General features: G+C 39.8%; 1 protein-coding gene across 1 annotated transcript; it reads left to right on the forward strand.

The window, feature by feature from the left end:
* The first annotated feature begins 2,934 nt into the window (after window positions 1–2,934).
* Window positions 2,935–27,647, forward strand: LOC115221772. Its single transcript, XM_029791993.2, has 8 exons — window positions 2,935–3,347; window positions 9,400–9,646; window positions 12,935–13,160; window positions 14,764–14,886; window positions 19,251–19,497; window positions 21,701–21,839; window positions 26,115–26,321; window positions 27,275–27,647. Exons 1-8 carry the CDS (start codon window positions 3,259–3,261, stop codon window positions 27,569–27,571), a joined length of 1,575 nt encoding a protein of 524 aa, XP_029647853.1. The 5' UTR covers window positions 2,935–3,258; the 3' UTR covers window positions 27,572–27,647.
* The last annotated feature ends 300 nt before the right edge of the window (window positions 27,648–27,947 follow it).

Below are 27,947 nucleotides of genomic sequence, written 5' to 3' on the forward strand. Positions count from 1 at the left end.
TGACCCTAGTATCGATCTATTGTATTTCAACCTGTAAACTATAACCCCGCCTTAGCGAAGGCGGAGGTAATAAACAGGTTCTGGGTCGATTTCTTCAACTAAATCTTTTGAGGCGTTGCCCCTGGGTAGGTGTAGTCCAATAACCAAAACAAGGGATCTTTTCGGTTTGAAAGGCAGTTTTTTCTAGCAGTGTCATATGAAATTGTCACCCATAATTATGACCCTAGTATCGATCTATTGCATTTCAATCTGTTTTAGGGTTAGGGGTTGGGGGAAGGGTATCTTTTTTTCTTCACAAATGTAAATAAACCCAGTGTGTTTCTTAAACGAGGGACATATTCACACGGCACAGAATGTTTTCACCTCAATAGACGTCATTGATTGGTTGAAATTGCGGAAATTGAAGCAAAAAACCCAACAAATATCTTACAATCTATAGAATTTTCTCAATAAAGCCAAGAGAAAAAGATGTTTTATAAACACATTCTACCAGTATACGAAGTTTAAAAGTGTTTAGTTACGTGGAAATTATGTTAAAAACTGCCGTTGAAACCGAAAAGATCCAATTTCTTTATTACCCACAAGGGGCGAAATACAGAGGGGGACAATGCAGCCTGATTGGAGTCAGACACACAAGCGTGCAGGACGGTTTCCCTATCCTGCCTGCATCTTGGACAGTCTGTAAGTCTAGATTGACCGTGTCGTGCGAGATTATCCCGAACGGGTTAAGCTCCTCGGTAGAATTGCGAGGCCAGGGATTTCAAAAATTTACATGATATAATGAAATCGAATGAAATACAACAAGGACAAAATACAAACATGAAATGAAGCAGAGAGATGGGTTACGCTCCGACCCCACGAGCCCCAATCTCCTACTGGAACCTTTACTCTTTTACTCTTTTACTTGTTTCAGTCATTTGACTGTGGCCATGCTGGAGCACCGCCTTTAGTCGAGCAACTCGACCCCGGGACTTATTCTTTGTAAGCCCAGTACTTATTCTATCGGTCTCTTTTTGCCGAACCGCTAAGTGACGGGGACGTAAACACACCAGCATCGGTTGTCAAGCAATGCTAGGGGGACAAACACAGACACACAAACATATACATACACATACATACATATATATACATATATACGACAGGCTTCTTTCAGTTTCCGTCTACCAAATCCACTCACAAGGTATTGGTCGGCCCGAGGCTATAGCAGAAGACACTTTCCCAAGATGCCACGCAGTGGGACTGAACCCAGAACCATGCGGTTGGTAGGCAAGCTACTTACCACACAGCCACTCCTGCGCCTTTATCTACAGACTTACGACATGTTCACGAGGAGTCTTTCATTCCCAGCACCCTCGTAACATGCAACCATCTTTCTTTGAACATCTTCTCTGACAGGCATCTTCTCTCCAGCCTCACCTTCCTTTTAAGGTGGAAGATAAAAAATCTCACCAACCCGAGACCGGAGATGAAGTCGCCTGTCGCCAAACCTTTCATTCGCGTCTTCCATACCACCTCTTTCGCTATTGCTACTACTGCGAGAAATCAATGCTTACCTTCTTTCGTGAGGAAATGCGGCGGGTCAATTTTTACAATTGACTCAGACGACAGCTGTACTCTTCTCGAACCTGACAGCAGATGTTCTGCATAAGCCCACACTTCAGACACTCCAGGACACTGAACAATAGCGCGTAGGACGGTTTCCCTATCCTGCCTGCATCTTGGACAGTCCGTAAGTCTAGATTGACTGTGTCGTGCGAGCTTATCCCGAACGGGTTAAGCTCCTCGGTAGCATTGCTAGGCCAGGGATTTTTGGAAATTATCTTTAAATTATACAAATTAAGTCATAAATGTGTTCTACTCTATTTTTAAGTCTAAGTTCCTTGGTTACTGGAGATAAGGTCGGGCAATTGTTATGCTTATGGCAGAAACACGTGTCCGCAACTACACAGGTCTACAGAATTTGGGGATAGAAATGTTTCTGATTAATAGACAAGTGCTTCTGAAGCACTTTCTCGGGATCTTTTCGGTTTGAACGGCAGTTTTTAACATATTTTCTGGATCTTTTCGGTTTGAAAGGCAGTTTTTTCTAGCGGTGTCATATGAAATTGTCACCCATAATTATGACCCTAGTATCGATCTATTGCATTTCAATCTGGGTTAGGGTTAGTTAGGGTTAGGGATGGGGGAAGGGTATCTTTTTTTTTTCACAAATGTAAATAAACCCAATCTGTTTCTTAAACGAGGGACATATTCATACGGCACAGAATGTTTTTTTACCTCAATGGACGTCATTGATTGGTTGAAATTGCAGAAATTGAAGGAAAAAAACAACAAATATCTTACAATCTATAGAATTTTCTCAATAAAGCCAAGAGAAAAAGATGTTTTATAAACCCATTCTGCCAGTATACGAAGTTTAAAATTTTTTAGTTACCTAGAAAATAGGATCTTTTCGGTTTGAACGGCAGTTTTTAACATAATTTCTAGGTAACTAAAAAATTTTAAACTTCGTATACTGGCAGAATGTGTTTATAAAACATCATTTTCTCTTGGTTTTATTGAGAAAATTCTATAGTTTGTAAGATATTTGTTGTTGTTTTTTCTTCAATTTCTGCAATTTCAACCAATCAATGACGTCTATTGAGGTAAAAAAACATTCTGTGCCGTATGAATATGTCCCTCGTTTAAGAAACAGATTTGGTTTATTTACATTTGTGAAAAAAAAAAAAAAAGATACCCTTCCCCCACCCCTAACCATTGTAAGAAAGGAAATTAATTAACTCGACTCTGTAGAATAAATACTTATTTGCATTGGACACCTGATATAAAAATAATAAACCTTTACACGAAGGACCAATATTGTGAATGAGAATGAGACATCAACGTCACCATCCAACACACACACACTCCCTCTCTTCCTCTCTGAATATACGTGTGCGCTAAGGGTGGCCAAATTAAGACATTAAGAAAATGAATAATAAAAATAAAGTAAACATGCTTGTGAAATATGAGGATTAGTTGTTAAGGCTGTTGCTAAGTGTACTGACTCGTCACATAAGACTGGTTTGAAGGGAAACGAAGATCAAGATATTGATTTTCAACGGCTTACCATTATGAGTGAGCTTTATAAACAACATTCTAAAAGTACGATATGATTCAGATAACATTCTAATCAAAGTTACTAACATACCATAGTTATTTTAAACCGAAATATTATGCGGGAAAGAACTACTTTTATTAGTGGTGTTGCCAGTAACAATGACTCTAGGAACGAGTTCTAGTTCCTTTGATATATGGGCCGAGGAAATACCTGATGATGCGAATATCACACAACTCTGTGACTGTGGGTGAGTCCTTTCATTTTAATTATAACAATAATTGCTGTCTCTAAATACATAACTCTCATAACTGTTAATCTTTTGAGGAATACTGCGTAAATTTACTTCAGTTAAAAGTTAGTTGCGTCAAGTTTTACCGTAAATCTTTGAGTATAATCGGCCCCCCCCCAAAAAAAATTTAAAGGTCAAAATCCCTAGTGCGTACTATATACGAGGTTAAAAATGAAATATATTTTCTAAGCAATGTCCGAGTCTCTATTTGCTGTCCAGCAATGTTTATTCAGACGCATTTTGTGATGTCGGGCGCGAAAATACCTTAAGCTAAGCCTGAAAGCAATGAAGTCATAAAAGAATCATCCATAACTTGCAATAAGCAACATTTATTAAACGTTATTACTGTTATTTCTTTATTTTCTGCAAAGAAAATGCACAAAAAAGCTACACGTTTGTATTATGTTATATATACAATAAGAATAAAGGACGTTACCGTATATATTTTTACAAACGAAGGACGTTATATAGAGAAGGGGTGCGGTCCCCTAAAAATCCCCTGCGTATTATACTCAAGGGCGGACTACACTCAAAGATTTACGGTAAATATTGCCTGATTATATTAACTAGACCAGTGGTTTTCGACCAGGGTTCCGCCAGTACAGTCCAGGGGTTCCGCAAGAAGTTGCAAAAATCGACAGTAATTTTTAATTCTCCTGTGCAGATATGTGTGCATAAGACAATTAAATTATTGCACAGGGGTTCCTCGAGCCAGTGAAATGTTTTCTTGGGGTTCCGCTCCAGCAAAACGGTTGAATAGCACTGAACTAGACTAACAGTTAATAACATCTAAAGGCAATCCGAGCTAAAGAAGTAGGTATTTTAAGGACCAAGAAATGCAGTTAACTCTCAGCCCGCCCTGTGTATCACAGACAGAACTTTTGCCGTTCAAGAATTTGGACCTGGAGATCTCCATTTCCAGCGACTTCGAGGGCCACCTCCCAGTGGTGTCGGGCGTCAACGAAGAGCCCTCGACTACAACAAGACGACCAAAGTTTTTTTTTTTCCCCAAGGTCTGGGGTCTCCCGTCCCTAAGTCCTAGACCATCACCTAATCACTCTTACCCGTCTTGTTGTTTAACAACAACAACTACAGAACATTTTACCTTGGCGTTTTCTTGATACAGATTCCCAATTTTTTTTTTAACTACCAGAGTTACTTGGGACGTATGAAACAATGGCTAACTAAAAGCACAGATATGTTTAGAATAAATTTATAAAAATACTTTGAATAGACGGAAAGGAGTTAAGAAAATTACGCTTAGTGATAACATCTAGCGGTTGAGGTTACAGATACGTTTGGACACGAAGATAAATTATCTAAGATTAGTTATGTCAGTGTTATCTCAGATTAGACATTAATTTCCAATATCAGCTAGTAAAAGGATGCATAGCAGCTTTATAAGCATTTTCCCTTTAATTCATTTGTCTCGTATCTTTTTCCCAGCTAAGTTTTTGCTCTGGTATATCGTCTGCTACCAATGCCTAAATACATACATACATACGTACGTACGTATATAGGTACATACATACATACATACATACATACATACATACATACATACATACACGTACGTACGTACATACGTACATACATACATATACGTACGTACGTACGTACATACATACATACATACATACATACATATACGTACGTACGTACGTACGTACATACGTACATACATACGTACGTACGTACATACATACATACATACATATACGTACGTACGTACATACGTACATACATACATACATATAAACATACGTACTTACGTACGTACGTACGTACATACATACATACACACACACACACACACACACACATACATACATACATGCACATACGCAAGCACAGACTCGCACGCGCGCTCGCAATTATGAGCCGTCACCTGCGAGCGATTAAGGCTTAGTAACAAGTACAATGTTTTCGCGAATTGTTTTAGGTGCCGGCTTAGTCGCAAGCAGACAAAGGCACACTTTCAGCATTCTTCCTATGTGATCCAGTGGCACGTCAGAGTGTGATACTCGACTGGTATTTATTTTCAGCTGAGTAGGCTGGAGCAATGTTAAATGAAGTGTCTTGTTCGACACAACACAATAAAATCCACGGCATTAGGATCGTGTGATAAACATTCTTATTTCTTTATTGCCCACAAGGGGCTAAACACTGAGGGGACAAACGAGGACAGAATGAAGGGTTTATGTCGATTACATCGACACCAGCGCGTAACTGGTACTTAATTTATCGACCCCGAAAGGATGAAAGGAAAAGTTGACCTCAGCGGAATTTGAACTCAGAACGTAACAGCAGACGAAATACCTATTTCTTTACTACCCACAAGGGGCTAAACACAGAGGGGACAAACAAGGACAGACAAACGGATTAAGTCGATTACATTGACCCCAGTGTGTAACTGGTACTTAATATATCAATCCCGAAAGGATGAAAGCCAAAGTCGACCTCGGCGGAATTTGAACTCAGAACATGGCAGCAGACGAAATACCTATTTCTTTACTACCCACATGGGGCTAAACACAGAGAGGACAAACAAGGACAGACAAACGGATTAAGTCGATTATGTCGACCCCAGTGCGTAGCTAGTACTTATTTAATTGACCCCGAAAGGATGAAAGGCAAAGTCAACCCCGGTGGAATTTGAACTCAGAACGTAACAGCAGACGAAATACTGCTAAGCATTTCACCCGGCATGCTAATGTTTCTGCCAGCTCGCTGTGTGATAAACATTCTAACCACTACACGACACATTTTCACACGCAAGTACTTTCTCACACACACTTTCACACACACACACACACACACACACACACACAAAATGAAAGTGACTAATGGTACTACAGATAGATATAGAAATCCTAGAAAATAGCTGAATTTTGTAACACAAATATGTTGAATTGGTGTGTTCAGAAAGGATTTCACAAACATTCTGCAACAGAGCAAATTGTAAGAGAATCTCCTAATCAAGGTAACCAGAATTAGGGGTAGCAATAAAGCTATTAACTTTGCCATAAAATTCTGATATGACAAGTGCATGGTTTCTATGGTTGGGTACCCTTCCTAAGGCCAACCACTCCACTGGGGTGTTTTTATCTAGCACCAGCACCGGTCTTTTTAACATGGCACCAGCACAAGTGGTTTTTATGTAACACCAGCACCAGTGATTTATATGTAGCACTATTACCGGTATCAATTCTGCTGTGGTGGATGGGTCTTCTTGAGTATAGTAAGGTGCCAGATATCTCGGTCTTTTATCCTTGAATTGAAGAGGTGGATGTGTGACTTCTGATAAAGAACCCAAGTATGTCTGAAATCATGTCGAAGTCAAAAGCTGTTTTTTTCTGTCCATAGAAGAGATAACAATATTGAAATTTGTCCAAGTCTCACAGCTTTATTGCAAAAAAAAAATGGAAAAACTGGTTTATCTTACTAGCCATTTAAAAAAAGAATGTGGAGTGGTTGGCCTTAGGAAGGGTACCCAACCATAGAAACCGTGCACTTGTCATATATGTTGTTTCATCTGTGAATGCTTGAAAGAAATGAACCTAGTACGCTTGACTGGATGTGCAATGTCTGTGTGCATGAGCAGCAGAGTGTAAGCATCTTGAGAGAATAACTGGACATATGGATAATGCTATAGGAGTAAGTGTGGCTGTACAGTTGATTAGTTTGCTCCCTAACTAGGTCGTTAGGGGTTCACTGTTATTGTGTGGTACCTTGGGCAAGTATCTTCCACTACAACTCCAGGTCAACCAAAGCCTTGTGAGTGGATTTTCTAGACAGAAACTGAAAGGTGGCAAGCTGGCAGAAACATTAGCATGCCGGGCGAAATGCTTAGTGGTATTTTGTCTGCCGTTACGTTCTGAGTTCAAATTCTGCCGAGGTCGACTTTGCCTTTCATCCTTTCGGGGTCGATTAAATAAGTACCAGTTACGCACTGGGGTTGATGTAATCAACTTAATACCTATGTCTGTCCTTGTTTGTCCCCTCTATGTTTGGCCCCTTGTGGGTAATAAAGAAATAGGTATTTCGATGAAAGGCAAAGTCAACCTCGGCAGAATTTGAACTCAGAACGTAACGGCAGACAAAATACCACTAAGCAATTCGCCTGGCATGCTAATGTTTCTGCTACTTCGCCACCATGTGGTGTGCAAGAGAGAAGACTGTGCTGGTATGGTCATATGACATGTATGGATGAGGACAGCTGTGTAAAAAGTGCCAATCCCTGACTGTGGGGGGAACCTGTGGAAGAGGTAGACCCAGAAAGACATGGAACTATGTGATGAAGCAATTTTTGGATGTTGGAACTTACGGAGGTGATGACAAATGATTGAGACCTTTCACAGTTTGCTGTGCTTGAGAAGACTCATTAGGCCAAATGAAATCATAGCTGTTGACAGTGTGTGCGTGTGTGTGTGTGTGTGTGTGTGTGTATGCGTTTATGTGTGCATGTGTGTGTGTTTTTGTGTTGTTGATGGCAGAGTCAGGTGTCCAAGTAACATATCTTGCAGTATCGTTATATTCTGAGCTCAGATACTAACCAGGTTGGTTTTGTCTTTCCATCTTCAGATATTGATAAAATAAGTACAAGTCATCTTGAGTGTGTTGGCTTAGCAATTAAATCTCTGTTTTGTTTGAACTATTAAAATAGTCGTCGTCGCCGCCGTCGTCGTCGCCGCCGTCGTCGTCGCCGCCGTCGTCATCGTCGTCGATCATCATCATCATCATCATCATCATCATTTTAACATCCACTTTTCCATGCTTGCACAGGCTGTATGTAGTTTATTGAGGCAGATTTTTCTATAGCCAAAATGCCCTTCGTGTTGCTAACCCTCACCTGTTTCCAAGCAAAGTGATATTTCCCCCAAGGCCCTACATGTTTTTGTAGAATATTCAGAATGATGAGACACTGCTTAGATGACAGTGACACTTATTTACAACTATCACACAATGTGAAGACAAGGAGACACTCTACCCCACCCCTTACACACACATACACACATAAAACAAACTTTCAGTTTTTTATTTCTTTATTGCCCACAAGGGGCTAAACATAGAGGGGACAAACAAGGACAGACAAAGGGGATTAAGTCAATTACATCGACCCCAGTGTGTAACTGGTACTTATTTAATCGACCCCGAAAGGATGAAAGGCAAAGTCGACCTCGGCAGAATTTGAACTCAGAACATAAAGACAGACGAAATACCTATTTCTTTACTACAGACAGGGGCAAAACACAGAGGGGACAAACAAGGACAGACAAACGGATTAAGTCGATTATATTGACCCCAGTGCGTAACTGGTACTTATTTAATCGATCCCAAAAGGATGAAAGGCAAAGTCGACCTCGGCGGAATTTGAACTCAGAACGTAACGGCAGATGAAATACCGCTAAGCATTTCGCCCGGTGTGCTAACGTTTCTGCCAGCTCACCGCCTGTCAGTTTCTGTCTAGAAAATCCACTCATCCACTCACAAGGCTTTAGTTGACCTGGAATTATAGTGGAAGATACTTGCCCAAGGTACTACACAATAATAGTGAACCCCAAACCGTGTGGAGGCACATGGCCTAGTGGTTAGAGCAGCAAACTCGCGGTCAAGGGATTGCGGGTTTCAATCTCAGACCAGACGATGTGTGCGTTTATGAGCAAAACACCTAAGCTCCACGTGGCTCTGGCAGAAGGTAATGGCGAAACTTCTGCTGACACTTTCGCCACAACTTTCTCTCACTCTTTCTTCCTGCATCTTGCAGATCACCTGCGACGGACTGGCGTCGCATCCAGGTGGGGAACCTATATGCCAAGAAACCGGGAAACCGGCCCTTATGAGCCAGGCACGGCTCGAGAAGGAACAAACAACCCCAAGCCACCTAGTTAAGGAGCAAACTAATCAACTGTACCGCCACACCTGCTCCTATAGTCATGTTCACAACTAAAAGAATATGAAATTCATTTAAATATGTTATTGATTTTTGTTTGTTTTTGTTTTTCATTAGCCATCACAAGAGGAAACAGAAATTTCAGAAAAACACACCTGTTATTTCACAAAGAAATAATGAAAAGTTACCTGAAACAAATTATTCTGAAACTTACAAAGCTGTTCAAGATCCTCGACCAAGGTCCAGCAAACGTCCCCTGTTATTACCAAGCAATGTTCTGTCATCTGCTATGTCCTTTGAAACACACCAAAGATCAGAATTTAAACCTTATGATAAAGTTGAAAGAAGGAAACCAATATTCATAGTAAGTTGTAAATATTTATATAATGAAAATAATAATGAAATTATTGTATACAGTGCTCAGGTGTACCACAACTTGTCGGAAAGTGCGTATAAAGTGTATGCAGTAATGTACAAATGTCTGGAAAGCGAACAATGTATGAGTCAGATACATGCTTGTGTGTGTATGGAGGGGAGGAAATCAGGTGTAGTGTTGGCGAATCTCAGAAAGCATGTAAGTTTTGAAGGATGTAGTGCTCCGACAACTAACAACTGATGCCGGCAGTTTGTTCCATGCTTCAGCAACTCTCAGCGTGAAAAAATGTTTCCTAAAGTCATGGGAGCTGTGCTGTTTTCTGACTTTGTAAACATGTCCACAGGTGTTAGACGGGTGGAGTTTGAAAAGATTTTAGACAGGTGGAGTTTGATGCTGCTCACCTTTCGTTTTAAAAACATTTATTTTCTATCTTTTATCTTTTGTGCCGGTGGCATGTAAAAAGCACCATCCAAACGTGGCCGATGCCAGCGCCGCTTTGACTGGCTTCTGTGGCGGTGGCATGTACAAAGCACCAACTGATTGTTGCCGCTGCCAGCCTCCTCCGGCACCTGTGCCAGTGGCATGTAAAAAGCACCCACTACACTCATGGAGTGGTTGGCATTAGGAAGGGCATCCAGCTGTAGAAACACTGCCAGATCAGACTGGAGCTTAGTGCAGCCTTCTGGTTTCCCAGACCCCGGTCGAACTGTCCAACACGTGCTAGCACGGAAAACGGACGTTAAACGATGATGATGATGATGTTTCTGTCGTGAGACTGTATCCTCCATGTTGGGGGTACTGCCTTGAAAGGTTTAGTTGTACAAATTTATCCTAGTACTTATTTTATAGTCTGGTACTTAGTCTAATAAGTTTCTTTTTGTGGCCCCAAGTGATGGGGATGTACACAAGCCACTTTTTAGGCCACTAAGTGATGGAGATGTAAATAAGCCAAAATCAGTAGTCAAGTGGTGGTGGGGAACACACACACACAACTCTCTCTAACATACATACATACATATACATACATACACACACACACACACACACACACACACACACACACACACATATAAGAAATTAAAAAAAGGAAAATACGCACACTTACATACTTTTAATATAATTTTTAATATATCAACCAGTTTCGCTATCGCTATTCATGATATTATGTTTTACTTGTTTGCATATGTATTTTTTCTTAAGGAGAAATTTTTTCCATGTTGTGTGTGTTGAAATTCATGAGTGAATGACTTCACAAGTAGATAAGTATAGGGAGGTAATTGGTTATTGTTATTATTGTTATTGTTGTGGGTAAGGGAGATAACCGTTCAGCTTTCAGTAATGGGAGGAGAATTTTTAGGGGGCTGTACTGAAAAACCTAAACCTTGTGTATAATACGCACCCCTTCTCTAACTTGAGTCGTGTGTAATTAAGCCAGCAGCACCTAGTCGAACAAACACTTCCACGCATGCGTAGTACAATAATGGTGATGTTCTTAACTGTTATATGGGAATGTAAATATGTTTGCAAATTGTTTTTGTTACATGTTATTCTGTGTTCTGATACTTTTATTTTAATAAATGTTGCTTACTGCAAGTTATGGATGATTCTTTTATGACTTCATTGCTTTCAGGCTTAGCTTAAGGTATTTTTGCATCGACATCACAAAATGCATCTGAATAAACATTACCGAACAGCAAATAGAGACTCGGACATTGCTTAGAAAATATTTTTCATTTTTAATCTCGTATATAGTACGCACTAGGGATTTTGACCTTTAAATTTTGGGAAAAAATGCGGATTATACTCGAGGATTTACTGTATAACCAATTTATTGCTGATAAGTTTTAACAACAAAACTTTATAAGGACCTCCGAGGGACATATGAACCCATTTGAGAGCCACTGATATAGATCATTTCCAGGAAATAAAATTATATTAGTCAAATTGTCACATACATGATTACCTCAACAGCCAACAGTAATCTCATTTACAGCGATGAATATTCTTCTATATTCTTTTACTTGTTTCAGTCATTTGACTGTAGCCATGCTGGAGCGCCACCTTTAGTCGAGCAAATCGACCCCAGGACTTATTCTTCATAAGCCTAGTACTTATTCTATCAGTCTATTTTGCCGAACCACTAAGTTACGGGGATGTAAACACACTAGCATCGCTTGTCAAGTGATGTTGTGGGGACAAATATAGATACACAAGCATATACACACACACATACATATATATATATACATATATATATATGACGGGCTTCTTTCAGTTTCCGTCTGCCAAATCCACTCACAAGGCTTTGGTTGGCCCGAGGCTATAGTAAAAGACACTTGCCCAAGGTGCCATGCTGTGGGAATGAACCCAGAACCATGTGATTCGTAAGCAAGCTACTAACCACACAGCCACTCCCACGCTTATAGTATATTTTTTCTTATATTTCCAACATTGTTTTAGTCAACCCCAGTACTTATTTTTAAAAAAAAGTCTGGTACTTGATCTATTGTTCTTTTTTTGCACCAAACAATTATGTTATGTAGATGTAAACAAACCAACTTTGGTTATAAAGCAGCATGGGAGACAAAAAGTGACAACCGCAAACACCCCGCCCCACACACACACACATGATGGGCTTCCAAATAGTTTCTGTCTACCAAATTCAATCACAAGGTATTGGTCAGTCTGGGGTTATAGTGCCAGGCTTGTAAAAAAAACACATACTGAGGTCAATTCAATCAACAAAGCCCTTGAAGGTGGTGCCCCAGCATGGCCGCAATCCTATGACTGAAACAAGTATAATGTTAAAATAAAAATGGTAAATGGTATATTCTAAGGCGGCGAGCTGGCAGAAACGTTAGCACGCCGGGCGAAATGCTTAGCGGTATTTCGTCTGCGTTACGTTGTGAGTTCAAATTCCGCCGAGGTCGACTTTACCTTTCATCCTTTCGGGGTCGATAAATTAAGTACCAGTTACGCACTGGGGTCGATGTAATCGACTTAATACCTATGTCTGTCCTTGTTTGTCCCCTCTGTGTTTAGCCCCTTGTGGGTAATAAAGAAATAGGTATTTTGTCTGCTGTTACGTTGTGAGTTCAAATTCCGCCGAGGTCGACTTTGCCTTTCATCCTTTCGGGGTCGATAAATTAAGCACCAGTTACGCACTGGGGTCGATGTAATCGACTTAATACCTATGTCTGTCCTTGTTTGTCCCCTCTGTGTTTAGCCCCTTGTGGGTAATAAAGAAATAGGTATATTCTTATTTTGTTATTGTAGGAGAGGGTATATGAACCACCGTCTGAGCCATTTACTTATACTACTTCTTACCGCAATGATTTTATTCCAAAGAAGAGAATACCTGCTGTTCTAGCAACATTGCCTAAAAAACCAAATATTATGGAATCTGATGTCAACAAGTTTGAGACTACTACAACAAAAGACGATTATAAAGCATGGCCACCTCAGATAACTTTGCCCTTCCACGAAATTTCATCTTCTACCGGTAAGAAGTTATTATTTTTTTAATATGATTTTGTCCCCGAAAAGGCTTAAGGCCATTGTAGACTGGCATCAATGCTAGCGGGGTGCAAAGAGCACCATACGAGTGTGATTGTTGACATTGTGGCTAACCGGCTTCCGTGCCAGTGGCACATAAAAGGCACCATTTGAGTGTGATCATTACCAGCGTCACCTTACTGGCACTTGTGCCCCATGCTAGTAGGGTGCTAAGGGCACCATCCAAGCATGATCGTTGCCAGAGCAGCTAACTGGCTTCTGTGCCAGTGATATGTAAAAGGCACCATTCGAGCGTGATCGTTACCAGCGTCACCTTACTGGCACTTGTGCCGGTGGCATGTGTAAAAACATTTGAGCGAGGTCATTGCCAGTACTGCCTGATTGGCCCCCCTGCCAGCGGCACGTAAAAGCACCCACTACACTCTCGGAGCGGTTGGCATTAGGAAGGGCATCCAGCTGTAGAAACTCTGCCAGATCAAGATTGAAGCCTGGTGCAGCCATCTGGTTCGCCAGTCCTCAGTCAAATCGTCCAACCCATGCTAGCATGGAAAGTGGACGTTAAACGATGATGATGATGATGATGATGATGATGAAGAAGGTAAAGAAGGAGCCTACAAATTCTAAAGACAGAAAACTTAAAGGGCTGACTGTCAAAGACCAAATACAAACAAGATGGTGGTAATGATTTTTAGGGAGCAGCAGTTGAAGAAAAGAAACTATTAGAATAAAGGGGCTTATGACTAACAGGAAACTTAACGGAGAAATGATGTACCTGAGAAGAGAAGTGGGTGACATGTTAACCCCTTAGTATTCAGATTACTCTGTTAAATGTAATGCTATTTATTCCCATTGTCTTTTTATTAATCATGTACTATCTCGTGGCTTCAAGATTTTGATGATGTGATTGTTTATTTTTAGAATGATATTGCAGGGCTGGTGTGAGATGTTGAATCTGGCCAGTTTGAACATAAAAGCGGCAGAATATTTTAGCCAGATGTGGCCAATTCAAATGCTAAAGGATTAACCCTTTCATTACTGTATTTATTTTGAGATGCACTGTGTTTCTTTCAATTACTTTAAATATAACAAAGAATTTAGTAAAATAACTTAGTTATCATTCAGCTAGTGTTAGGAACATAAATTGTGACTAAGGTTTGGTGGAAGATTTTAATTCAAAACTTATGGAAACAAGACATTTGTACTCCAAGCCAGAGCCGGTTTCAGCCAGATTGGTAACAAAAGGGTTAAAGATCAAGACAAAGGGTGCTTGACCAGAAGGTTCATCAGAGCAATGACCATGGAAATAATTATAGAAAAGAAACAACAAAAATACATTTTGATGATGAGTCAATGGTTTCAACCTAGTGGAAAGAAGAAGACTCACCATGTTAACGAGTCGACTCTTTGAAGGGGTTTATATGATAGGAAATATAATTTTTGAAGTGTTCATGGTATCATAGTGAGGATTTAATCAAAGACTTTGCAATGAAAAAACTAGGAGAAAACTTTTCAAAAATAAACATTATTTTCCGTCTTAATGTTAGTTTCGTTTCATATATATATTTAAGAAAGTTATTTTTATTTTCTAGATTCTATAATTTTTCCAAATAAAGAACCATTGCCAGAAAGCACCACACAAGACACATACTGTGGCAAAATAGCTCCTCGTTTATATCCTATAAAAATGGCAGAAACGGTTTTACGATCCCAAGGTAATTATTTCCTTTTATATTTCGTTTGCAAGATTCTTGATGTGAACTCATGTGTTGAAACAGATTTTATTGTATGTTGGAATGTCATGATGTCAATAATAAACACACATACACACACTGGTTTTATTTCACTTCTTTTATTATTAGTCAATTAGTTGAAATCGAAATTGAAATCAAATTCAACGACTGGCATCCATGCTAGTGGAGCGTTAAGAGCACCATCCGAGTGTGATCGTTGCCTGAGTGGCTAACTGGCTTCTGTGCCGATGGCAAGTAAAAAGCACCATTCGAGCATGATCATTACCAGCGTTTCCTTACTGGCACATGAAAAAACATTCGAGCAAGGTCGTTGCCAGTGCCACTGGACTGGCTCCTGTGCAGGTGGCACATAAAAAACCACCATTTGAGCGTGGCAGTTGCTAGTATCGCCTGACTGGCCCTCATGCTGGTGGTATGTAAAATCACCCACTACACTCTTGGAGTGGTTGGCGTTAGGAGGGGCATCCAGCTGTAGAAACTCTGCCAGATCAAGATTGGAGCCTGGTGCAGCCATCTGCTTAGCCAGTCCTCAGTCAAATCGTCCAACCCATGCTAGCATGGAAAGCGGATGTTAAACGATGATGATGATGATGATGATGAGCTGGCAGAATCATTAGCACACTGGACAAAATGCTTATCAGTATTTCATCCACCTTTATGTTCTGAGTTCAAATTCCATTGAGTTCAACTTTACCTTTCATCCTTTTGGGGTTGATAAAATAAGTACCAGTCAAGAACTGGGGTTGATGTAATCAATTTCCCCACCCTCAAAATTTCAGGTCTTGTGCCTGTTGTAGGGTGGATTATTAGTCAATTAGTTAACATTCAACCAATTAACTAATCAATTATTTGATTAATTGTTTGGTCAGTCAATCTCTGAGCTAGGTTTGTTAAAGTTCTTTCATTGGAATTCACAACATGATCTCTCTACATCAGGTCTGTATGTCTTTCTGTCTATCCTCTTAGTTTACAGATTCAGAAGTAGAGAGAGCACGTCATTGATGTGGTTGCGAGCTGGCAGAAATGTTAGCACACCGGGTGAAATGCGTAGCTGTATTTCGTCTGCCGTTATGTTCTGAGTTCAAATTACACCGAGGTTGACTTTGCCTTTCATCCTTTCGAGGTCAATAAATTAAGTACCAGTTACGCACTGGGGTCGATGTAATCGACTTAATCTGTTTGTCCTTGTTTGTCCTCTCTGTGTTTAGCCCCTTGTGGGTAGTAAAGAAATAGGTTAAAAATGACAACAAAAAGTTTTTTCACAAACCTAGCTGACTGATTGATTAATTAAATGATGAAATCAAGTAATTGATTTGTTAATTGGATAAATGTTAACTAATTAATTAACTAATAATATTATGAAAAGTAAAAGTGGAAAGCTGGCAGAATCATTACTGTGCCAGGTGAAATTCTTAACAGCCTTTTGTCTGTTTTTACATTCTGAGGTTGGGATTAAGACCTTGCCTTGTGCTGAGTAAATAAGGCCTTAACTTGAACCTATTTCTTTATTACCCACAAGGGGCTAAACACAGAGCGGACAAACAAGGACAGACATAGGTATTAAGTCGATTACATTGACCCCAGTGCGTAACTGGTACTTAATTTATCGACCCCGGAAGGATGAAAGGCAAAGTCGACCTTGGCGGAATTTGAACTCAGAACGTAACGGCAGACGAAATACCTATTTCTTTACTACCCATAAGGGGATAAACACAGAGCGGACAAACAAGGACAGACATAGGTATTAAGTCGATTACATCGACCCCAGTGCATAACTGGTACTTAATTTATCGACCCCGGAAGGATGAAAGGCAAAGTCGACCTCGGCGAAATTTGAACTCAGAACGTAACGGCAGACGAAATACCTATTTCTTTACTACCCATAAGGGGATAAACACAGAGCGGACAAACAAGGACAGACATAGGTATTAAGTCGATTACATCGACCCCAGTGCGTAACTGGTACTTAATTTATCGACCCCCGAAAGGATGAAAGGCAAAGTCGACCTCGGTGGAATTTGAACTCACAACGTAACGCAGATGAAATACCGCTAAGCATTTCGCCCGGCGTGCTAACGTTTCTGCCAGCTCGCCGCCTTAACTTGAACCACATGAAACAATGGACATTGAAGCCAAATGACAATGGTGGTTGCAATGGTGGAACATGGAGCATGAATGCTAAATGATGATGGCAGTGATGGTGGCGGTGCTACATGGAACATGGATGTTAAATAGTGATGGAATTAAATAATGAAGGTGGTGACAGTGGCATAACATGGAAGACGGATGCTGAATAATGAGGTGATGGTGGCACAACATGGAATATTTATGCTAAATAATGATGGTTGAAATAGTGTCAGTGCTACAATGGTAGCACAGTGGTGCAATGTGGAATATGGATGGTAAATAATGATGGAAGTGCTGACGGTGACAGCAACAGCAGCAATGACGATTTAACATCTCATCTTTGATAAGAACAAGCTAAAATGAATTGCCAAATTATCTTTTGAAGGACAATGAATTTCAGAACAGGAGGAAGCATGTGGATGGAAGAGTCACTGAAGAGGTCACAGATGTGTGATGAAAGATTTCTGGACATAAGATAAAATAAGAACAATAATAAACAAGTGAAGAATGAATATGTAGTGTGTGTATTTATTTGGCAAAAAAAAAAACCATCCCTAAATATAATATCTGTTTCAACACACGATTTCACATGGGGAGTCTTGCAAAACAAATTCATAAACGTAAAATATATCATATATTTTAAAATTAGTTATATTTGTTTTACATTGCTATGTGTTTTGTGATTCATTCTCATTCAAAGTGTACTCCTGTTTCTGTTAAATACTGTAGTTCCAGTTGTTACTTTATCCTAGTGACATTTAGTCTGTTTTTATGTTTTGAGTTCAAATTACACTGCAGTCAACTTTGCCTTTCATCCAAACCTTTTGGAGTTTGATAAAATAAATACCTATTTTTTTACTACCCACAAGGGGCTAAACACAGAGAGGACAAACAAGGACAGACAAACGGATTAAGTCAATTATATCGACCCCAGTGCATAACTGGTACTTATTTAATCGACCCCGAAAAGATGAAAGGCAAAGTATCTGTCGGGCATGTGGAACAGAGTGTAATTCGGCAGGAGGACTTAAATGACATGCAAAGGTACATGAAGCCCAGTTACAACTACATCCGGCTATTACCGGTAAAGGTTTTAGTTGCCAATTTTGTACAAGACATTGTAGATCTTTAGCTGGGCTAAAAAGTCACATTCAATCACAGCACCAGTAACAGTTAAGCTTCATGCAATGGCCATACTCGATAACGAGGGGCAACCATAATGTATGTATGTATGTATTATGTATGTATGTATGTATGTATGTATGTATGTATGTATGTATGTATTATGTATGTATGTATGTATGTATTATGTATGTATGTATGTATGTATGTACGTATGTATGTATGTATTATGTATGTATGTATGTATTATGTATGTATTATGTATGTATGTACGTATGTATGTACATATTTATGTATATATGTACATATGTATGTATGTATGTAAGTATGCATGTATGCATGTACATATGTATATGTGTACATATGCTCATATGTAAGTATGTATGTATGCAGGTATATATGAATGTACATATGCACATATATATGTATGTGTGTATGTATGTATATACATATGTATGTAAGCATGTATGCATGTACATATGTATGTAGGCATGTATGTATGCACGTACATATGTATGTATGGATGGATGCATATACATATATATATAAGCATTTATGTATGCATGTATATATGTATGTAGGTATGAATGTACATATGTAAGTGTATGTATGTATGTATGCACACATGTATGTAAATATGCATGTATGTAGGTATGTGTGTAAGTATGTGTATATGTATGCATGTATGTATGTATGTATGCATGCATGTATATATGTGTTTTTGTATCGACAACTGGTGTTGGTTTGTTTATGTCACCATAACTTAGCAATTCAGCACAAGAAGTCGATATATGATAAATACCAGACTTAAATAGAAGTACTGTGGTAGATTTGCTCGACTAAAACCCTTCAAGGTGGTGCCCCAGAATGGCCACAATCCAGTACTGGAACAAGTAAAAAATAAATGATACAAAGTAGAAAATTAAGCTATAATTTATCAGTAATGATTATGTTTTACTTCTAAATTAAATTTCAATGTTTGTAATTAATAAAAACTAAAAATCTGACATCTTAATTAAATTATCCATTGTTGTATTAAAAGCATTGCAATTCCCATTTGTTATATTCTCATTAAGGAAATATGGACATGAAGACAACCCATCAAGCAACATTTAAACCGTACACTGCACAAGTAAGATCAAAAAAAGATGATTACAAAAGTAAAAGTGAAAATGGAAGTAATTTAGGAGTGAATAACCATATAAAATTTGATGGAAAAACTCATTTTCAGCAGGCGTATCCAGGTTTTAAAGAAAGGCAACCTTCACCAGCTAAAATGGTGAAACCGCCACAGACATCATTGAAATTATCATATGATAACAGGTTATTGCTTTTATCTAAAAATGATAGAGTAAATATATTTTTAACATGAGTTCATTTAATGTGTATAGTTTGATCTTCTGGGCCATTTCTCTAATGTGTGCTTTCTTGTAACTTGAGGGTATAAATCCTTAAAATCCTTAAAAATGTTTCAGCCCAAAGGCTGTGGCCATGCTGGGGCAAATTATTGTATACAGTGCTCAGGTGCACCACAACTTGTCAAAAGTGTGTGTAAAGCATATGCAGTAATGTACAAATGTCTGGAAAGTGAACAGTGTAGGGCTCAGATACATGCTTGCATGTGTATGGAGGGGAGAAAATCAGGTGTAGTGTTGGCGAATCTCAGGAAGCATGGAAGTTTTGAAGGATGCAGTGCTCCGACAACTAACAACTGATGCCGGCAGTCTGTTCCATGCTTCAGCAACTCTTAGTGTGAAAAAATGTTTCCTAAAGTCATGGGAGCTGTGCTGTTTTCTGACTTTGTAAACATGTCCACAGGTGTCAGACAGGTGTAGTTTGAAAAGGTGCTCAGAGTTATTGTTTGTAAGATGGTTAATAATTTTATGGGTGTACCTCTGCACCATCCTCTCTTCTTTTCCAACTGAGGTAGCCATGTATCTCCTTTACTGCAAGAGATCTGTTTCTATCCTTTTATTATAACTTCTCATCATCTGGCATACCACCCCCTGCCACTGGTCCCTCATTACTACATTCCTTTGGTTGAAGGCCCTTGAATTGTGAGTTACTTAGTGATCTCCCTTATGCTGGTGCCATGTAAAAAAAAAAGCTCCCCCTTCCCCCAGTACACTATGAAATGGTTGGTATGTCGAAGGAGACACTAAAGCATGACACAGTCCATGGACCCATTAAATCCTGTCAATCCATCTAACTAATGCCAGCATGGAACATAGATGTTAAATGACAATGATGAAGGAGTTTAAGTAATATACCAAAACAACTGTAATACATACATTACAAGTGTTCTATGCAGAGAACATACGATTGCTGCATAATTCAACATGAATGTGAAATGACATTAAACATCGTATAAGGTAAATGAAGGTTTCTGTAGGAAAGATAAGTCATATTCACTTAGTGAGTTTACATGCGCAAGGATGAATTATGATGTTGTCATTGTCAGCATTAGATGCAGTAAGAGCTGATAATAGTGATATTGGTGGTGAAGAATTTCATTGTGTTGTAACGTGGAGAAAGCGAGCAAATAGCTTCCTGGTGCAAATGCAAGCTAGACTCGCTCTGCAGAGAAAAAGTCATCTATTTAAAGAAATTGCTGGGCTCCATTGTGATAGTTAGAAACTCCAAGCAACTCACTTTTACTTGGATGAAGGTCAGTGACATGACAAAAATGAAAGACTGGAGAAAATGACTGGCAGTATTTAGTTATCTCTCTATTTGTTGTAAATTCAAATCTTTATGAGGTTGACTTTGCCTTTCATCATCCCTCTAGGGTTGGTGAAAAAGATTTTAGTTCTGTACTCTCTCTCTTTCTCTCTGTGCAAGGGTGGCATGCAAATTTGTGAAGCAGTTCTTATTTTTTATAAGGCAGTTTTCCACTTTGGCCACAATCCATTGAATGAAACTACTAAAAGGATAAAAGAATATGGAAACTGTGTGAAGCTTTTTAGATGAATTGTACCTATAATTCAAATGTACAGCCTTGTCACACACTGTGTCATGCTGAATCTAACCTAAGGATTACATTAGGGGTACAAGTGTCTGTGGAATACTCAGCCACTTATATGCTAATTCAATGAGATGGTAGTTTAGTCTAAGTCTATGGAACAGCTGAATCCTCATCATTGAAACTGACAGAAACCCAATTACTTAGTATTGCTAGTTTCAAAGTTTGGTATAGGACCAGGAGTTTTTGAGGAGAGGATAGAGTTGATTACATTGTTCCTAGTAATTGAGTGGTACATCCAAAAGGATGAAAGGCAAAGTAAATCTTGGTGGAATTTGAACTCATAACATAACGGCAGACGAAATGCTGCTAAGCATTTTGTCAAGCATGCTAATGGCTCTGCCAGCTTGCTGCCTTAACAATAAGGGTTTCAAATTTTGGCACAGGGTCAGCAGTTTTTGAGGAGAGGGATAATTTATCAATTTCTTATTTTACTGACCTTTGATTTTAATTTCAATAGTGTTTTTTTCACTTAGAAATGCTTTTTTTTTTAAATATCGATAGATGGTGTTTTGAAACTGAACAAAGAGCTATATACAAAGGTCATGATATTCAAAAACACCCTGTGCGACAATCTTTCAAGAAAGAACCAGAAAAATATGCCAAACCAACTGTAAAGGTGGAAAGTTTGTCTTCTCAAAAGGTATGTTCATTCTGATCTTGTTTAATCTATTTGCTTCAAATGGCAGAAAAATAAGTTCTCTGCTTGTCAATATGGGTTACATGGAAAAATTTTTTAATTTATTAAAGTTTCCAGTATAACTGAACTCATTTAAACCTGTTGGTACTAACCCTTCTGAGACTGGCCTTGGTTCTATGATACAAACTTACTTTTCTAATTTTTACCTTTTTCTTCTTGGGACACAAAACTCTACTTGTGAAGACCTGTTGAGGCAAATGAGAAATCAGAATCAAAATCAAAACGAAATCGATCAACATCAATGAAAATTGTAGGTGTGATACCAGTGCCGGCGCACATAAGAGAACCATCCAAACGTGGCTGTTGCCAGCCTTGCCTGGCCTCCGTACCGGTGGCACGTAAAAATCACCATCCGATCATGGCTGTTTGCCAGCCTCATCTGGCATCTGTGTCGGTGGCACATAAAAAGCACGCACTACACTCACGGAGTGGTTGGCGTTAGGAAGGGCATCCAGCTGTAGAAACACTGCCAGATCAAACTGGAACCTAGTGCAGCCTCCTGGCTTCCCGGACCCCGGTCGAACCATCCAACCCATTGAACCATCGAACATGGCAGATGCCAGTGCCACCATTACTGGCATCCGTGTCGGTGACACGTAAAAGCACCAACCGATCGCGGCTGTTTGCCAGCCTGCTCTGGCCCTTGTGCCAGTGGCACGTAAAAGACACCCACTACACTCACAGAGTGGTTGGCATTAGGAAGGGCATCTAGCTGTAGAAACACTGCCAAATCAGACTAGAGCTTGGCGCAACCTCCATAGCTTACCAGACCCTGGTCGAACTGTCCAACCCATGCTAGCATGGAAAGCGGACGTTAAACGATGATGATGATGATGATGATGTTAATTTATGTTTCAATCTCCAGTTTAATAGTGACAGTTATTTTATTAAAATTCTTCATTATTTTAAAAATTAATTGAAACACAGGAAGCATATTTCAACAAAAATAGGGCAACAAAAGTGTTAAGCTATTCACTTCTATTTGTCAAGTTACAATTAAATTGCAAAACATAAGTTCTCTGTATGTTAACTCTGTCATGTGGAAATAGCTTAAATGTTATTTAAGTGGTAATAAACAAATACATAGAAAAGGAAGATAAAATCCTAAAATTAGACAATGGATCATCATGTTGCAGCCATGTAGTCAAGTGTGTTTATGACTCACTGTTAATGATGCCGCTCATGCTTGTAGCTTACTTTTGTTTTTAATTAAAAAAAAAAAAAGACGATTTTGTGATGAAACAAGTCTGTGATGAACCCAGCACTTTGTCTTGTAAATAAGCAAGGCTTAGACTCTTTGCAACTAAGAAAATTCTTAATGATATTTATTCTTTGGACAAAGAGTTTACACTTATGCTGGCTATGAGAGTAACTTAAATGTATTTAATATTCTGTGTATATCAACTTGCCTAATTTGCTTGTCCTTACATTTACTCTTACATACACATGGTTTTCATACTGGGACATGGCCTTCAAAATTTTAGTCGATCCTATCAGACCAAGTATTGATTTGAGTCTGATATTTATTTACTTGATGTCTTTCTGTTTATCAAATGACTGAGTTTGAATATTTTAACTTTTGTGGGTTGATGAATACTTTGAGAGGGTATTTGGCTGATGGAACCTCTTTATGCGTGTGTGTATGTGTGTATATATATATATATATATATATATATATATATATATATATATATACATATATATATGTAAAATATAGGTGCAGGACAGGCTGTATGGTAAGTAGCTTGCTTACCAACCATGTGGTTTCGGGTTCAGTCCCACTGCATGGCACCTTGGGCAAGTGTCTTCAACTATAGCCTTGGGCCGACCAAAGTGAGTGGATTTGGTAGATAGAAACAACAATAAAACTGTGAAAGGGATGAGGAAAGTAGCTGTTTGGGTGAACAAGTTATGGTGGTGGAGAGATATGCCCATTATTGTTATTCTCCCGAATTTCTTTTGTGATTCTGTCCATTGGTTTTCCTGCAGTCATTACTCTTGAGCTGTATATGCAACTATTTATTTTTTTTCCTCAGGAGCACAAGTAGAGGGTAAGATTAGACACCGGGAACTCAGGTCTGAGAGGGTTAATAATATAACATGGACAATTTTAAATTGTTTCTTAGGACCCCTGGACTGGAGATACGTAAAAAGCACTATCCGAATCGTGGCTGATGCCAGCGCCGCCTCGACTGGCTTCCGTGTCGGTGGCACGTAAAAAGCACCATCCGAATCGTGGCCGAAGCCAGTGCCGCCTCGACTGGCTTCCGTGCAGGTGGCACATAAAATGCACCAATCCGACCGTGGCTGATGCCAGCCTCGCCTGGCACCAGTGCAGGTGGCACGTAAAAAGCACCCACTACACTCACGGAGTGGTTGGCGTTAGGAAGGGCATCCAGCTGTAGAAACATTGCCAGATAAGACCGGAGCCTGGTGCAGCCTTCTGGCTTCCCAGATCCCCAGTCGAACCGTCCAACCCATGCTAGCATGGAGAACGGACGTTAAACGATGATGATGATGATGATGATGATGATGATGATCTTCTTGATTTCATATAATATCTTACACTTACCTAGTGAGTCACAATAAATTTGGTGCCTTTGTGATATATGTTGGTAGTTTATCAAGTCCAACTGAATTTTATACCAAAGGAAAGAAAAAAGCACAAAAAAGAAAACAAAGAAGGAAATAATAAAACTTCAATATGAGTCAAAAGTCCACATTCTCTAATTGCAGAGCAATGGGTTCTGTTTAATTGGGGCTTTTACATATAAAAGGCACATAAAAAGCACCATTTGAGCGTGATTAATACCAGCGTTTCCTTACTGGCACTTCTGCTGGTGTGCATGTGACACATAAGTAAAAAAAAAAACATGATTTTCCGTGACTGTTGCCAGTACCGCCTGAATAGCCCTCATGCCAGTGGCACGTTAAAGCACCAACTACACTCTCGGAGTGGTTGGCGTTAGGAAGGGCATCCAATTGTAGAAACTCTGCCAAATCAAGATTGGAGCCTGATGCAGCCATCTGGTTTGCCAGTCCTCAGTCAAATCATCAAACCCATGCCAGCATGGAAAGCGGACGTTAAACAACGATGATGATGATATTCATTAAGTATACTGTACGGTACCTACTAAAAAGTATTTAAAAATCTCAGAATATAGAGACATCATTAGCCCTTCAGTGTTCAGGTTATTTTGTCATTTGTAACATTTATTTACTCACATTCATCATCATCATCATCATCACGTCCGTTTTCCATGCTAGCATGGGTTGGACGGTTCAACTGGGGTCTGGGAAGCCAGAAGGCTGCACCAGGCCCAGTTTGATCTGGCAATGTTTCTATGGCTGGATGCCCTTCCTAACGCCAACCACTCCGTGAGTGTAGTGGGTGCTTTTTACGTGCCACCAGCATAGGTGCCAGACGGGGCTGGCAAACGGCCACGGTCGGATGGTGCTTTTTACATGCCACCGGCACGGGGGCCAGGCAAGGCTTGCCTGGAAAAGTTTCAGTTGAAGAGATTGACACTAGAACCTAGTTTTTCAGGAGGATGTTCAAAGCATTTTCATTGCCCCACAAAAATTTTAGATAGGGGGCACTTACACTCCCTGTTCCCAAGCCTATGCATGAGTTGGAGTCCTAAATATGTTTGGTACTGTTAAGTACAGGTGTGACTGTGTGGTTTGAAGTTTGCTTTCCTACCACATGGTTTCAGGTTCAATCCCATTGAGTGGCACCTTCAGCTAGGTAAGTTTCTTCAACTACAGCCCCCAGGCCAACCAAAGCCTTATGAGTGGACTTGGTCATGGCATTAGGAAGGGGTATCTAGCTGTAGAAACTATGTCACAACAGATGGGTGGAGTCTGGACAGTTCCCAGCTGGCTGGCTTCATGTCAAACCATCCAATCCAAGCCCACATGGAAAGCAGGTGTTTGATGATGATGATGATGATGATGATGATGATGGTGGTGATGGTGATGGTGGTGGTGGTGATGATGATGATGATGATGATGATTGTGACGGTGCTGCTGCTGGTGCTGGTGCTGCTGCTGATGATTGTGATGGTGATGATGATGATGATGATGGTGATGATGATGGTGATGGTGATGGTGATGATGATGTAAAGAATGCATAAAATATTGATATTGGTAAAGAAACAAGAACCTAATTGATGCTAATTTCTGTATAATTAATTGATATTTCTGTTTTATTCTCAGAGAGATTACTGTCCTATTAATCTCCGTTTTCCTTCCAATTTGCGTTCAAAACTTGTGGTGCCAAAATCCTGTCTAAAATCATGGGGAAACACTGATGCTGCTTTTGATGGTACTACTTCAAATAAGGAATTCTTTCAAAAATGGACTGTAAGACCACGTACCCAATACCGAGATCCATATGAATCAAATAATTATGTCCCTCCGCAGGTAAGAATTCTACTTATAAATATCAACAGGTGTATGTGTGTTTATAGGCTCAGGTGTAGCAGTGTGATTAACAAGCTTGTTTCCCAACCATACTCTTTACTCTTTACTCTTTTACTTGCTTCAGTCATTTGACTGCGGCCATGCTGGAGCACTGCTTTTAGTCGGGCAAATCAACCCCAGGACTTATTCTTTGTAAGCCTAGTACTTACTTATTCTATTGGTCTCTTTTGCCGAACTGCTAAGTTACGGGAATGTAAACACACCAGCATCAGTTGTCAAGCAATGTTGGTGGGGGACAAACACAGACACTGAAACACACACACACACACATATAATATATATATATATATGTATATATCATCATCATCATCATCATCATTTAACGTCCGCTTTCCATGCTAGCATGGGTTGGACGGTTCAACTGGGGTCTGAGGAGCCTGAAGGCTGCACCAGGCCAGTCAGATCTGGCAGTGTTTCTACAGCTGGATGCCCTTCCTAACGCCAACCACTCCGAGAGTGTAGTGGGTGATTTTATGTGCCACCGACACAGGTGCCAGACGAGGCTGGCAGACGGCCACGCTCGGATGGTGTTTTTATGTGCCACCGACACAGGTGCCAGATGAGGCTGGCGAACGGCCACGATCGGATGGTGTTTGTTACGTGCGCACAGCACGGAGGCCAGTCGATGCGGTACTGGCTACGGCCACGTTCGGATGGTTTTCTTGTATGCCACCGGCACTGGTACCACAAAATATGACGGGCTTCTTTCAGTTTCTGTCTACAAATCCACTCACTTTGGTCGGCCCGAGGCTGTAGTAGAAGACACTTGCCCAAGGTGCCACGCAGTAGGACTGAACCCAGAACCATGGGGTTGGTAAGCAAGCTACTTGCCACACAGCCACTCCTACGCCATGTGTATTAGTTTTCTATTATTCCTTTTCTTTATTACCTAGACAAAGTTCCATTCTGAGACCACAACAAGAACAACATACACACCAAAAAGACACGAGGAAACTGTGAGCTACAGACCTTCAGATGAATTATGGCAAGAAAAAGCACCGGTCAACCAAGAAATGACAACCAATTATCGATCGACATTCGTAAAGCCTAAAGTGAAAATGTGCAAAGCGCAAGTCTATTTAATTCAGCAAAAATTGAAAAATCAAATGAAGAATAATTCACAATCACAGAACTCTGTGATATTATCCATGCCAAGTCAGAAACCTAGGAGCATACAGAAAGTTCAGTAACACATTTATAAGACTAATGTTATAGTTTCTAAAATTGTATAACACTGAAATTGAATAAAGTCACAAAATAGAATCGGGGAAATTTTTTTGTCTTTTCTTACCTCTTTTACTCTTTCACTCTTTTACTTGTTTCAGTCATTTGACTGCGGCCATGCTGGAGCACCGCCTTTTAGTCGAGCAAATCGACCCCAGGACTTATTCTTTGTAAGCCTAGTACTTATTCTATCGGTCTTTTTTGCTGAACTGCTAAGTTACGGGGGACATAAACACACCAGCATCGGTTGTCAAGCGATGTTGAGGGGGACAAATACAGATACATGCCTGCACCTATGTGTAGATTTTTGTCAAATCTAGAATTGTATATGTTGGTTTCATT

The sequence above is a fragment of the Octopus sinensis genome, linkage group LG18, assembly GCF_006345805.1.
Source record: "Octopus sinensis linkage group LG18, ASM634580v1, whole genome shotgun sequence".
In the NCBI taxonomy this organism is placed as follows: domain Eukaryota; kingdom Metazoa; phylum Mollusca; class Cephalopoda; order Octopoda; family Octopodidae; genus Octopus; species Octopus sinensis.

What these genes read in the sequence shown, in the direction of transcription:
- LOC115221772 (XM_029791993.2), top strand. Translation starts at nt 3,259, where the DNA reads ATGACTCTAGGAACGAGTTCTAGTTCCTTTGATATATGGGCCGAGGAA. An exon ending in ACACAACTCTGTGACTGTGG is followed by an intron (nt 3,348 to 9,399) that starts GTGAGTCCTTTC and finishes GTTTTTCATTAG; the next exon opens with CCATCACAAGAGGAAACAGA. An exon ending in AAATTATCATATGATAACAG is followed by an intron (nt 19,498 to 21,700) that starts GTTATTGCTTTT and finishes AAATATCGATAG; the next exon opens with ATGGTGTTTTGAAACTGAAC.